The 14,116-nt window shown below is 40.4% G+C and overlaps 1 protein-coding gene and 1 long non-coding RNA gene across 4 annotated transcripts in view; one reads left to right on the top strand and one right to left on the bottom strand.

Annotated features, from left to right (window-relative positions):
• Positions 1-14,116, bottom strand: part of TNS2 (tensin 2) — a 104,673-nt gene that overhangs the window by 40,501 nt on the left and 50,056 nt on the right. For all 3 annotated transcript variants that reach the window (XM_075199156.1, XM_075199158.1, XM_075199157.1), the window contains exons 2-5: positions 12,456-12,561; positions 4,743-4,780; positions 2,160-2,198; positions 1,051-1,089 (exon numbers count right to left, since the gene is read on the bottom strand). In XM_075199156.1, the coding sequence (XP_075055257.1) occupies positions 1,051-1,089; positions 2,160-2,198; positions 4,743-4,780; positions 12,456-12,561 (222 nt within the window). The remainder of the gene's footprint in view (positions 1-1,050; positions 1,090-2,159; positions 2,199-4,742; positions 4,781-12,455; positions 12,562-14,116) is intronic.
• LOC142141071 (uncharacterized) lies at positions 869-2,776 on the top strand. Its single transcript, XR_012688610.1, has 2 exons — positions 869-1,109; positions 2,642-2,776. It is a non-coding gene; the product is annotated as an uncharacterized LOC142141071 (long non-coding RNA).

The raw sequence follows: 14,116 nt of genomic DNA, 5'->3' as shown, positions 1-14,116 counted from the left end.
CTACTAGGGGTGAGTTTCTTATATAAAATGAACCGGGTCACTTCATATATAATTTATTTATCTATACCGGAGTAAAACATTTTATAAAGTGTTCCCATTTAAGCTTGAACAGGCAACTTATTCTAGTTCATTTTAATATCCTAACCATCAGCTACAATTGTGAACTTTGGACTCTTGAACCGTGATTCCAGCCGCAGCGTCTAAATCACAATCGTACCATGAACAGGTCGGAGGCACCCCTTATGTCTATAATGTCAAAATATTTTTGAGGACTGTATTCCAGATGAGAACTGGTAACAGAATTACAAGCACAGTAGGATACACATGCATGTAAATAGCAATTTTTAAAACCATGGTTAATGATGCACAATCATTTCACTATTATATCTAGCTAGGTGTAGGAAAGTAAATAAACAAATGTACGGGAAATAAGACGCCCAGCACAGCCCTGCAGCGTGGGTGTTCTTGAGTCCTCATTTAAACTGTACCTGTTGCTTACACACAGAGGAGGCAGCCATCATTTTAGGGATTAAACTAATATCCATGAACAGGCAGCCTATCAATATTCCCCCAACATCACTGAGGCACAACCATGCCTTTGGTGGGCTGATCCCATAGTTATGAGAGTGAGCCTATCAAATCTCTAGGAACTAGTGACATCATGTATTCTCATGAATAAAGGTGTGCCCACAAAAGTTACACTTTGATTTAGAAAAGACAACACGGGTCAGGTCTATTTTCATGTGTGTATTGTTCGTTTGAATATTGCGGTTAGCGTAACTTTGAATATATTTTAGCGCACTCAAACAGGTTACCCTAATGTCCTGAGCGTTTCAGTGAACAACAGTCTCTCCCCTGATAGCTTCCACCTTCTCTATCCCTCCCACCCTCCCATCTTCTTCTCTAGAACTGGCTGTGTCACTCTCTCCTCAATCTCAGCCAAGAAAAACTTCACACAGAAATCCAGCCACGTCCTGTTCATTTCTATCACCCCTTCCTTGCCAGCCTCTCTGCTTTTCCCTGCATCCATTAACCCCCTCCCTTCCTCACCATGTGCTGGATGCTGGGTCCAGGAGCCGTTCTTCTTCTCTATGGATCAGAGAACACAGGTTAGTGAATACAGCAGGGAACAGGTCATTGCTCGATAAGATTTAACCCTATGGATCTCAGTAAATGTAACAGACACAGCAGCGGTGTTAGGATAGATGGGGTTTGGCACCGCTGAATGTATTCTCTGAAAGTTTTTAAACTGGCTTAAAAGTCCCTATTCCTGTAAATGCTGGATATTGTTTTTCTAGACAAATACACACAATCCTCTTTTCTCAATAAACAGGACCAAATCCATTCACAACCACAGTTTGTGAACCCAACCACAAACAACATAATATACATTTTATAAAAATCAAAAAAATCATCATAGAATATATGTGATGTGAGTGGACGTGCTCAATCCACCTTTCATGAACTCAGATCTTGTGGAGCTTTAGGCTTTGAATAGGTTACTTTAGCAATACAGGCTAAAAGAGTCAGGCAGATGACTTACTTCAAGATGCTCCATTAGCCCTGCAGTGAGCAATGAGCTGGAACCCTAAGCAAGTGGATCACTGATCCATATGTCAGACAGCCCTGTAATATCGGATGAATGGTAGTGAGAAGTGGTGCTGGCTGCGTTCATGATCCGGTCTGGTTTGGTCAACTAGTGTATCGTTTACTGTGAACATTTTCAATACACCAGTGTACATTAAAGGCTCATTCACAGCTCTCTGGTCTTACTGCTTATGATGCCATTCTTATAGGTATGCTTAACATCACCAGTTCAGAGAAGTCGTTCTAAGCCCCAGGAAACATTTCAAAACTGCACTGTAATGTTAATGTAGTCCCATATGCTCCCATATGCTTTCCTGCAACATAAAGAGCAAAGACATGACCATAGCCCTAAAATCCAAAAACAATAATGGATCTTCATAGAACTGATAGGCTTCTAATTTATATTTGCTTTAAGCTATGACTTAGGCAATATATGGCTCCCTAGCTTCTGTAAAACCACAAGTCCCAGGAGGTCCTGCGAGTAATGCATGTTACCTAACCCTAAGATAGAAGAATGGTCTCACAGTTTATACGGGGATCAAGAGTCAAATGTTTATTTATTTTGTACTTACCATATCAGCTGGTGGGGGAGAGGAACAACCTGGGGGAACCTGCAACAAGGGAGTGAAAATATGGTCAAGACAGAAAGTGTCGAAAACCTACAGTAAACTTCATGTACAACTTTAAGCAACATGATCCATTAAGGTGCATAGAGAAATGAACTGCAAGTATATCCGTATGATGGATAATGTATTTACTATAGTCAACTGGAATATCAGTGAGGAAATGATCACCATGTTGCCATAATGGTACCGGTACAAGGCTGTTTGTGTGCTCTTTAATCCCTAAGATAATAACCGGACAAATCCTGCTTTGTTGTTTCACCTTATTCTATATTAGTATTACTAGGAATATTATGACTGTATGATAGATATGTATGTTGTATGTAGTCATTTTCAAGATAAAACCAGCTTAACTGTACAGCGCTACAGACCATGTGGTGCTTTAAAAGTAAATTAGAATGATGAACATTTCTCACATTTTCTTTTTTTAGGTCATTAATTGGGACTCCCGTAATGTTCAAGTAATAAACTGGACCACCCATGTAACCTGCAGTTTGATTAGGCATAAAATTCATCCCATACTTCTTTATTGGTGCCAAATAAAATAAAACAATTATGCAAACCCATTTCCATTGAGTCTATTCCATTAATTTGGGAGCACCAAGGATCATAATTGAAAGGAAGAAAGTGAAAGAACTTTGGCGAGTTACAAAAAAAATGACAAACATGACAAACACATGTTTTCCAGTTAGGTGCTGGCAGTTAGAGATGGGCAGGTTGATCCGGTCGCTTCTGAAATTCAGCTGTGAATTACTTATCAAATCTTTCCTGATTTCATTAAAAATTGGCAAAATAATAACACTCAGAGAATCAGGCCAATCACAGCACTAATAGTACTAAAGAAGCCATAAGCATGGCGGAGAGTTCATATTTTTAAGGCCATTCTTTGTTTTGCAAAGGGAGCTGTTTCCACTCTGCAGAAACACTTGGATATTCAATTGTTGCCGTTTTCCCGCAGCATTAAAACTATTACCGTTATTACGGCAATACTAAGCCGGATTTCAGCTCGCAGCTCCCTGAGCTGCGAGCTGAAATCCAGCGTGAAAGGTACCGTAATAACGGTATTTACGCGCACTATTACCGTAATGACGGTAATAGTGCGCACGCTGCGTTACTTTTACATGTAACGCCAACAATTGAATATGCTCTTTGAAGTTTTTTCATTTTGTCATTAATGACTAACAGAATACGGAGTCATTAATGACTATATTATTAACAGAAGACTTAATTGAACACTTTTTTTCCTGTGCGTTCTTTTGTGACGTTATATTCCACATATATTGAATGTATTGGACGTGACTGTTAGAGCAGAGCGGCCCTAGATCCGTATTCATCAACAGATGTATCTTCAGATCCGCTACTTGTTGAATACGGACGTCCGTATACCCGATGTACGCGTGTTTTTATAAAAACGCACCTTACGTTCGTTTTGTGTTCCTTAATGATTGAGGCCCTATATTTTTTCACTTTATACCTGGCATGTATGGCTTTATTTCAGACTCCATCACCACTAGTCATATACATAATTATACAATTATACTTGTTAAAAAAAAAGGTCTGACCCCATGGGCCATGTATCACAATCAATCTCCACTTCAGTTCTAGTGGAAAGATATTGCTAAGCAAACATACCTGTTCTCTTACTGGATGCGTGAATCACATACACCCCCCCCCCCCCCCCCCCCCCCGTCCCTCCCTTTGGTCCCTGTATACCCCCCCCCCCCCTTTTTTTATACCCTTCAAACTTGAAAAGTTAAAATAACATCTTTGCAATATTAGATAGATAAATATATATTTATCTCCCAAGTGCGAGAGAACCTGTTGTATGTAAACATGTGTTATTTATTTCTGTTTAACCTCTCGAAATTCTGTAATGCATTTTCTATGGGAAAAGATGTTTCTAATAAAAAGTTAAAAAAAAAAAAAAAAAAAAAAAAAAGGTCTGATTTGTAGGAAAGTATGTATGCAGAGTTAAATATTTTCAGTATTAAACGTCAGGACTGCCCTTGGAAAACCAGGACACATGGGAGTCCTATATACAGAACACAAGAGAGCTTTATGCTGCAGAACATAAAACGTTGTCTTAATATTAGGTGTGTTCCAGCTTCATAGGTTGCAGGTCTATATATAGACAGAGAACCCTCCACCCATAGCTTGGACAGAGGACTCATTCACGCCCATTCTCCCCATACAAGAACATCCAGCCACCCCGCCTCATTCTGACTGACATTAAGGGGGATAAAAAGGCTCCCTAAACTCATAGCCTGGAACACAGACTGTGCACAGTGCAAGGAGAATGGATTACTGTGCAATGGGTGGGTAATGTAACATCTTACTCTATAAATAGCATGTGCCAGTTTTCCTGAACTCTCTCAGGTATTTCCAACCAGCCATGAATAGGGATATCCTTGGCGAGAACTGAGTTGTATAGAGTTGCTTTCTTACTTTGGGAAAACGTCACAAGTTGGGTGGGGGGCAATGCCCAGAGAGAAACGTGTCACAGAAGATTAATTATATGGAACTCAGTCTCACCTTTCCTTCACATTTTTTGTGACTTGTAATCTTGCACACTGGAAAACAGTAAAATATACACAGTACATTAGACATAGTATAATACAGTTTTAAAAACCATAAACAGATTCCAAACATGATCATCTAGCACAGTGTTGACTAACCTGTGACACTCCAGGTGTTGTGAAACTACAAGTCCCAGCATGCTTGGGCAGCACAGTGGCCTAGTGGTTAGCACTTCTGCCTCACAGCACTGGGGTCATGAGTCCGATTCCCGACCATTGCCTTATCTGTGTGGAGTTTGTATGTTCTCCCTGTGTTTGCGTGGGTATCCTCCGGGTGCTCTGGTTTCCTCCCACACTCAAAAAACATACTGCTAGGTTAATTGGCTGCTATCAAAAATTTACCCTAGTCTCTGTCTGTCTATCTCCCTCTTTGTCTGTCTGTGTCTGTGTGAGTGTGTGTCTATATTAGGGAATTTAGACTGTAAGCTCCAATGGGGCAGGGACTGATGTGAATGAGTTCTCTGTACAGCGCTGCGGAATTAGTGGCGCTATATAAATAAATGATGATGATGATGATGATGCTTTGCCAATATACAGCAGCTTATTGCTGGAAGGGTATGCTGGGACTTGTAGTTTCACAACACCTGGAATTTCACAGGTTAGCCAACACAGATCTAGGATAAAACCTCTTCTTGAACTGCAGCCTAAAATGATCCTCATTTGAGAAAGACATAAGTTGCTGTTGTTTAACTACAATGATGAAGTGGAGCTAAGTTATGTGTTACGTCTGAGAACTTCAGACTTTAGTGAGCATTGTACATGATCTGTATTCCAATGGATAATGGTTTCCTATATTTTTACTTCTCACCAAATTCTCCAAATCTCCAAAATAGGTGGATACTTTTCATCCAAAAGAATTGAAACCGATGGAAAGTGAATATTATAGTCATATCGTTACAACCCAATGAGCCTACAGTAATTGAGGAAATCACTTGTTTGTTGTATTAAAAATGTGTGTACCTCAATTGTAGATTGATGTGATTCCACAGAAATACATGAATTCAAAAACAAAAAAGAATATGACCAGCTTAAGGTAAATAAATATGTATATTGTCAACGTAATTCAGGCAAGTTTAGATTATATAACCATTGCTACAGAACTTAATTGATATGTTTATAAGCAGTAATACAATGCAAATATAACCAAAACATGTTCCCAAAGCAAAATGTTGCCTATAATATATCTCAAAACATTGTAGACATCTACATTTATTCACTATGCCTATTAGGTTTGTCATAAATGACATGTTCCCTTTAACGCCAATGCTGGAAAGTGCTGCAGCAGGCAGGACAGAATTCTCAGTGGGTGCGAGAGTGTTGAAATGTTTTTTTGTCGTAATGTGGAACTTACGCATCCAAACAATTATGTAGGACTTGTGACGTGGGCTGGGCCACTATTATAAACGGTCCTTTGTTCATGAGAAATATCATATACAGCAGCTGTGCTTGCTCTCAAGTGTCTCCTAATATTCATTAATCATTGTTCCACCATTTAAAATCACATTATTTGAAACTCACTATAACACTCAACTGTCCCTCTTCTGAAGCAACAATATTCTCATCAAAACTGTCCTTCTTTCATCTTTCAAGTACAGACCTGTATGGATAAACTTCATTGACTGGACTATAAATGTGAATTTGGCATTTAAATTACAATACGCCCATACTTCACAAGTAATCGAAGAAGAAAGTGAGACTTTCCTAGCAGTGTCCCTTGTACCACCCAACTATACCACTTGAAAGCCCTTCATTCAGTTTCCTAGTTAAACCCCAGAATTCCTGACAGTGCCTGATTGCCCGTGACCCGCCCTCTTTTGCCATGATACAGCACTATGGAAGATTCCGGGGGCACCTGGATTTTTTGTGGACAATTCAATGGGAAAATATCCTGAAACCAGAACAATCTCAAACTAGCCAGGACGCCTCGGACGTATATCAAAGTCTTTCCTATTAGTATGATTTTTTTTAGATATATCTAAAAATCCAGACAAACCCCATGTATGTGCCCTTATAAGACATGTGTTTTTCAAAATTCTAAGTTCCAAATAAGTGATCTAGGAGATACACTGGTACGTAGCGTGTGGCCAATGAGAAAACATCTACCCCTTTCATATTAAACACCCTACATTAATGTAAAACACTGCAAATTAATATTAAGGCAGCAAATGTCCCATGTCCTGTCCCATAAGATAACGTGTAATATAAGTAGAAATGACAAATAATTATCCAATCTAGACTTTCACAGCCTGCTTCATACAGAATCCCAGCCCGGAACCTCTTCTGTACTTCATTACAGGTTCTCATGAGTCGCATAACAAGTAAACTGTATGTCACATACTTCCTTTATGTTAAGTCTTAAAAAATAGTCCTTAACGTGCATTGGCCACCACCAGTCGTCACAGACACAAATAGTTTTTCATGGGAAAAACTGAACCTGTCACTTTGAAAAACTGCACTGCTTGCTGGAATCATCGACATGAGAAACACCACACAATTGTCATCTGTTTCCGCAGGACAGGCAGTCTGTTGGCACTTTCTGGTCTCATATATTGAAAGCCCAGCCATAAAACTTCCCAAAGCAAGGCGTCACTGCTAAATGTGGTTTAATGGGAATGCTGGACGCTCCTCATTTGTGGTTTACAGGACAATTTAGCACAACTTATCTATGACTCACTGTTCTAAGTGACATTGTGACATTAGACCGCAGTATGAACTCCCTGCTCATGTTACTGACCACTCAGGTTTTACGCTAACAAAAGGCTCAACTGAGATCGAGTGACAGCTTCTGAGTCCTAAAAATCTCAGTGCCATTCATTAGCTGTGGTTTAGCTGCACATTCAAACTACTAGGAAGGGGATATAACTATAATGAAATCCCATCAAGATATTTAAGATATTAAGACTTTGGAGATAAAAGCGTCCGTCATCCGTTTGGTGATTTCACCAACTTGTAAAGTGTGGAACAAAGTAAGAACTGTATTTAATGCCCATTCTGAGATCATTACTAGCCAACATTAATAAGCAGAGAACAATTAAACAATGAACAAACCTTAGTCTAATTACACAATCATTTATTAAACAGATCATCTGGAATTAAAGATCCATCCAACACATGACTATTCTTTTATTTGCATCTGAGATGATAGAACACACCCATGTCATTATTCACTGATCAATCTTCTATATGATTTACTTGTACAAATCTGATTGGTTGCCAGTTGTACTTGGCACAAATTGTAACAATTGTGTGTATGTGGTCAGGTTTATACCTTTAAAATGTACAACTCTGACTTACAAACATTGTGTTAAAATGTTTTTCATTATTATATTAAGGCAAATAACTAGTAATTCTTTCCAGATCCCGGATTAAACTTTAGATAATGTCTAATAGTTAATCATTTGTATCGTTATCAGGCTTTTCAATGTTCTTAACATAAATTAGCTATTACAAACAGTTTCTTATTTCACAAATTGCTGAGCCATGCTAGAGCGTTTGTAAAGCACACGAAAAAAAATATTAAAACAAATTCAATATGAAAAGGTCACACCATTTGTGTATATTGTGTTACAGGTTTTAGTAATGCAGTACGGTGCCTTTTTCATTCATTAATGCATATACACTGATCAGCCATAACATTAAAACCACCTGCCTAATATTCCCCCTTGTGCCGCCAAAACAGCTCTGACCCGTCAAGGCATGGACTCCACAAGACCTCTGAAGGTGTCCAGTGGTATCTGGCACCATGACGTCAGCAGCAGATCCTTTACATCCTGTAAGTAGCGAGGTGGGGCCTCCATGGCTCGGACTTGTTTTTCCAGTACATCCAACAGATACTTGATCGGATAGAGATCTCAGAAATTTAGAGGTCAAGTCAACACCTTCAACTGTTTGTCAAGTTCCTCAAACCATTCCTTAACAATTCTTTCAGTGTGGCAGACCACATTATCCTGCTGAAAGAGGCCACTGCCATCAGGGAATACCGTTGCCTTGAAGCAGTGGACTTGTTGTGCAACAATGTTTAGGTAGGTGGTACGTGCCAAAGTAATGTCCACATGAATGCCAGGACCCGAGGTGTTCCAGCAGAACATTGCCCAGAGCATCACACTGCCTCTGTGAGCTTACCTTCTTCCCATAGTACATCCGGATGCATGGAGATGCTCTGATCCAATCACCTAGCCATCACCATTTGGCTCTTGTCAAAGTTGGTCAGATCCTTATGCTTGCCCATAGTTCCTGCTTGTAATATATCAACTTCAAGAACTGACTGTTCACTTACTGCCTAATATATCCTACCCCTTGACAGATGCCATTGTAACAAGATAATCAATGTTATTCACTTCACTTATCAGTGCTTTTTATGTTGTAGCTGATCGGTGTATGTACATACACACATTGGTACTAGGAAGTTTGTAAACCCTTTAGAATTTTCTGAATTTCTACATAAATGTAACCTTAAATGTGTTCGTACTTTATCTAAGTCATAAAAATAGATAACGAGCACCCAATAAAATAACACACAAAAAGATATATATTAATCTATTAATCAAAATAATCCAACATTAAATTTCTTAGTCGGAAAAGTATGTGACTTTATGCTTTCATTAACTGCCGTGACCTCCTTGAGCAGCAATGACATCAATCAAGCGCTTACTGAATTTCTGATCAATCCCGCACATCTGCTTAGAGGAGTTTAGGCCCATTGCTCCCTACAGAACTGCTTCAACTCACAGATGCTGGTGAGCTTTCTTTCATGAACACCCTGCTTCGGGTCCTGCCACAATATTTCCATTGGATTAAGGTCTGGGCTTTGATTCCAAAATGCAAAATTTCTCCTGCTTATGCCATTTTTTGTAGACTGACATGAGAGTTTAGGATATTGTCCTGAGGATTACTACTGTAAATAAATTTCATATCCATATTTTGGACAAGAGACAAAGAAAGTATAACTCGTTAACATGCCACAACTTGAACTATCAAGGCTGATAGCCAGTTAACACATGTAAAATACAGTGTACCATTAACAATACACTAAAACCTTGATTGCAATCATTAGACATTTTGCCCCAAAAAGAGTTAAACTTAATTTCTGATTAGAATGATGTAAAGCCCCAGAGCCCATAAATCACAATGGTTTTCATTCACTGTACATTGAATTCCAAGCGAAAATATAAATAAAAACAGGTGGTGCAACATATTGTTTTCTTTTGCAGCTCGGAACTCAGCGTTGAATAAATATTCTGACCCCCCAGTGACCACTTCACATGTGACATATTAGTGTTTTATAGTTACTGCACAATTCTTGGCTACAAACAGCACTGATATGAATTCATATACAAAACAAAATGTGCTAAAAACATGTTACGTTAAAAAGTATAAACATAGATGTGTTGTGTATTACCCCACTAACTTAATTCTGTTATGGCTGGCTTCATGATTATGTTTTACAAGAAAGTTTACATTCGATGAAGAAGCAAATTACATGTCCCTATAATAGTCCATATTCAATGTCACGGCACAGTAATTAGTCATGTTAAGTCCTTAAACATTAAATATGGTATAAAATAATAAATTAGTCTCTATGGTGTATGGCAGAGACAGACAACTGTTGTGGTACAACAAATCTAACCCAGACTATCCTGCTAGCCAGCCAGAGCAACTGAAGAGCCATATAATGAAGTGTATAGAACAGTGACGGGCGACATCTCCTTCTTCTCCGGAGACATCTGCAGCCTTCCAACCTTCCAAGGGGCCGCCCAGAGGAAGGAGGGAGAGCATTGTACGGAAGAGGCCGCGTGATGCGGATGTTGGCTGCCCCTGGTCTGTTTCAGTCTCTGCTTTAACAAAGTAGAGAATACCTTCAGGAGCAGCCAGCTGGAGGGCCACAGGTGAAGGCTCGACAGGCCACCTATTGCCCACCGCTGGTGTAGAAGTACCCTGTGTCAGAGGAGTCTTCAGATGGAACCTGAGGCTTCCTCTGCCATCGTTGTCTGATAGAGAAGCACACTTGCAGGTGGACTTGGCATCTGTAAATGCTTATCTCCTTGAACATTGTATGTCAGTCGAGTTGTACAGTATGTCGGTCAGCGCAAATGACTGGGTGGGTCATTATCCTACTGGGATTTTTCTGACTTTTGTACTACAATGGATCAAGACAAATTATTTTCCCCCGTATGGTCTAATTAAGATTGACTGTGAAAGAAGACCATTAAGGACCCCTGTCCACTCTACTGGGACCACTGGGTTGGCAAAGCTGCTAATCCAGGGGTCCCAATGTTGTTGGCTAGCCGGGGGCCCCATAGTGTGGGGCTAGTTTTCACTATGGCAGTGGGACACCATGCTCAAGGTCTCCCTGTAACAGTGGAAACGAGCTCAGACTGTCTAGCCACGGAGATGGTTGACGACTCGGGGAGAGGGGAATGCTTTGTTTATTTATTTATTTGTGCGTAATTCTTTTAACAGATCCGGTCCTATGAAGCCAGGATTGGCACAGAGCGTTGAGGTGCTAGTCCCGTTAATACTTGCTAGATAAGCCCCCATAGGAAATAAGTAAAGAATAATAGAGGAGTGGTGTTCTGGAAAAAGACCTCTGTTGGTCGCTACTATTCTCTAAACAAGGATGGGGTTGTCCAATTCTCCAGTAGCAGTCATTTATTGGCTGAATTTTGGCGAATTGAGATTAAATTGTTAATTAATCTGCCATCAGTGACTTTCTACCGAATTTCAGAATCAGTCAAATCAAGCAGCCAATATATTTGTGTCAAGTAATTAATTTTCAAACTGCCAGAGAATGTAGAACACTCCAGGGGGTATATTTACTAAACCGCGGACGTGAAAAAGTGGAGATGTTGCCTATAGCAACCAATCATATCCTAGCTGTCATTTTGTAGAATGTACTAAATAAATGATAACTAGAATCTGATTGGTTGCTATAGGCAACATCTCCAATTTTTCAAACCCACAGTTTAGTAAATATACCCCCAGATATGAGAATCAGCTTATACAAGCAATTTGCTTTGTTTTAAATTGAAACTTAGTTGACCCACCTTGCTGTTCCTAGCTGGTGCTGGTTCAGAGCCTAATGAGTGTCTGGTCATTGCCAGGGACGCCTGCACTGAGGTAATGGACTAAACCCACTTAGGAGCATTTGACAGTGTAGTGACCATGAGACAATAGTATACGACACAGACAAAGTTAGAAACACACCAAGGAGCAGGAAAGGCAGGACAATGGTCAAGGTATTGAGCAGACTGCAGTGGTCAAAAACAGGTTGGATCAGGAACAGATGGTCAGTCAGCCAACAGACAGCAGGCACAGAAATAGAGATGATACAGTAATGTGCAATGAGCAAAACCATTTTGGCTACAAAATATAACAGAAAAGAAGAGGTGTGGAGACATGCCTAAAAAGACGCCCAGCTCTGGAAGCAAGAGCACTGAGTAATGTAAAGCTATTGCAAGTGGCATGCTACAGTACGCCCTTATTGGAAAGGATATTAGCAGTCACCTTGGAATTCAGTAACCAATGTAAAGAATGAGGCTGCAGGTCTCTCCTTGGTGCCTTCTAACATTCTTATATTTTGCAATAGTACATTATTTTCTACATACACTACCTTGCTATGCTAAAAAATGCCAGTAACATTGGAAATATATAAGTAGTTATTACTGCTTACCCCTGCAGACACTGCCTTGGGATATGATGGGCTCACTACAAGCGGCGCACAGCCTCTTCTTTCTCAGCACTTTCTCCTGGAAAAGATGACGCTCACCCCCCGCGGGCTGCAGAGGAAACAACATTGAGATTAAATAGAGACCACAAGTATAACAGAGTCAGTGTGAGACTAAAGTAATGGACTCCTTGGAATCTATACACAAAAACAGTCCAGAAATGATGGGTTTACATAATATGTGTACAAATGAAAACAACAAAAGAAAAACAAGAAACCATAAAAATAAGAATCTCAATGCACAACACAGAAAACAACAGTTGGTCTCACAGCTGCTCTATTTGAACAAAATATATTTATTGCTTTGGTGTTTTGTTTCAAACATGGTATAGTACATAAAATACTGTAAGTGAAACCTTACCCTCTTGCATTTGGAAAAGGGAGACCTGGCAATTTGTGGTGGGTAGAAGAAGGCTGTGGTGGGCGGAAGAGGGCTGTGGTGGCCGGAAAAGGGTTTAGTGGGTAGAAAAGGGTGGAAGAGAGCTGTAGCGGCTGGAATAGGGTTGTAGTGGGTGGAAGAGAATTGTAGTGGGTGGAATAGGGTTGTAGTGGGTAGAAGAGGGTTGTAATATATAGAAGAAGGTTGTAGTGAATAGAAGAGGGTTGTAGTGGGTGGAAGAGAATTGTAGTGGGTGGGATAGGGTTGTAGTGGGTAGAAGATGGTTGTAGTATGTAGAAGAGGTTTGCAGTGGGTAGAAGAGGGTTGTAGTGGGTAGAAGAGGGTTGTAATATGTAGAAGAGGGTTGTAGTGGGTGGAAGAGGGTTGTAGTGGGTGGAATAGGGTTGTCGTGGGTAGAAGATGGTTGTAGTATGTAGAAGAGGTTTGCAGTGGGTAGAAGAGGGTTGTAGTGGGTGGAAGAGGGTTGTAGTGGGTAGAAGATGGTTGTAGTATGTAGAAAAGGTTTGCAGTGGGTAGAAGAGGGTTGTAGTAGGTGGAAGAGGGTTGTGACGGGTGCAAAAGGGTTGTAGTGGGTGAAAGAGAATTGTAGTGGGTGGAATAGGGTTGTAGTGGGTAGAAGAGGGTTGTAATATGTAGAAGAGGGTTGTAGTGGGTGGAAGAGGGTTGTAGTGGGTGGAATAGAATTGTAGTGGGTGGAATAGGGTTGTAGTGGGTAGAAGAGGGTTGTAATATGTAGAAGAGGGTTGTAGTGGGTGGAAGAGGGTTGTAGTGGGTGGAATAGGATTGTAGTGGGTAGAAGATGGTTGTAGGATGTAGAAGAGGTTTGCAGTGGATAGAAGAGGGTTGTAGTGGGTGGAAGAGGGTTGTAGTGGGTAGAAGATGGTTGTAGTATGTAGAAGAGGTTTGCAGTGGGTAGAAGAGGGTTGTAGTGGGTGGAAGAGGGTTGTGACGGGTGCAAGAGGGTTGTAGTGGGTGGAAGAGAATTATGATGGGCAGAATAGGATTGTGATGGCTGGAAGAGGGCTGTTATGGCTGGAAGAGGATTGTGATGGCTGGAAGAGTATTGTGATGGCTGGAAGAGGATTGTGATGGCTGGAAGAGGGCTGTTATGACTGGAAGAGGGCTGTTATGGCTGTAAGAGGGTTGTGATGGCTGGAAGAGGGTTGTGATGGCTGGAAGAGGGCTGTGATGTTGTGATTTGTGGAAG

The sequence above is a fragment of the Mixophyes fleayi genome, chromosome 2 (genome assembly GCF_038048845.1).
Source record: "Mixophyes fleayi isolate aMixFle1 chromosome 2, aMixFle1.hap1, whole genome shotgun sequence".
Lineage (NCBI taxonomy): Eukaryota > Metazoa > Chordata > Amphibia > Anura > Limnodynastidae > Mixophyes > Mixophyes fleayi.
Note: the sequence above shows the minus strand (reverse complement) of the source record. Positions and strands in the feature narration are given on the sequence as shown.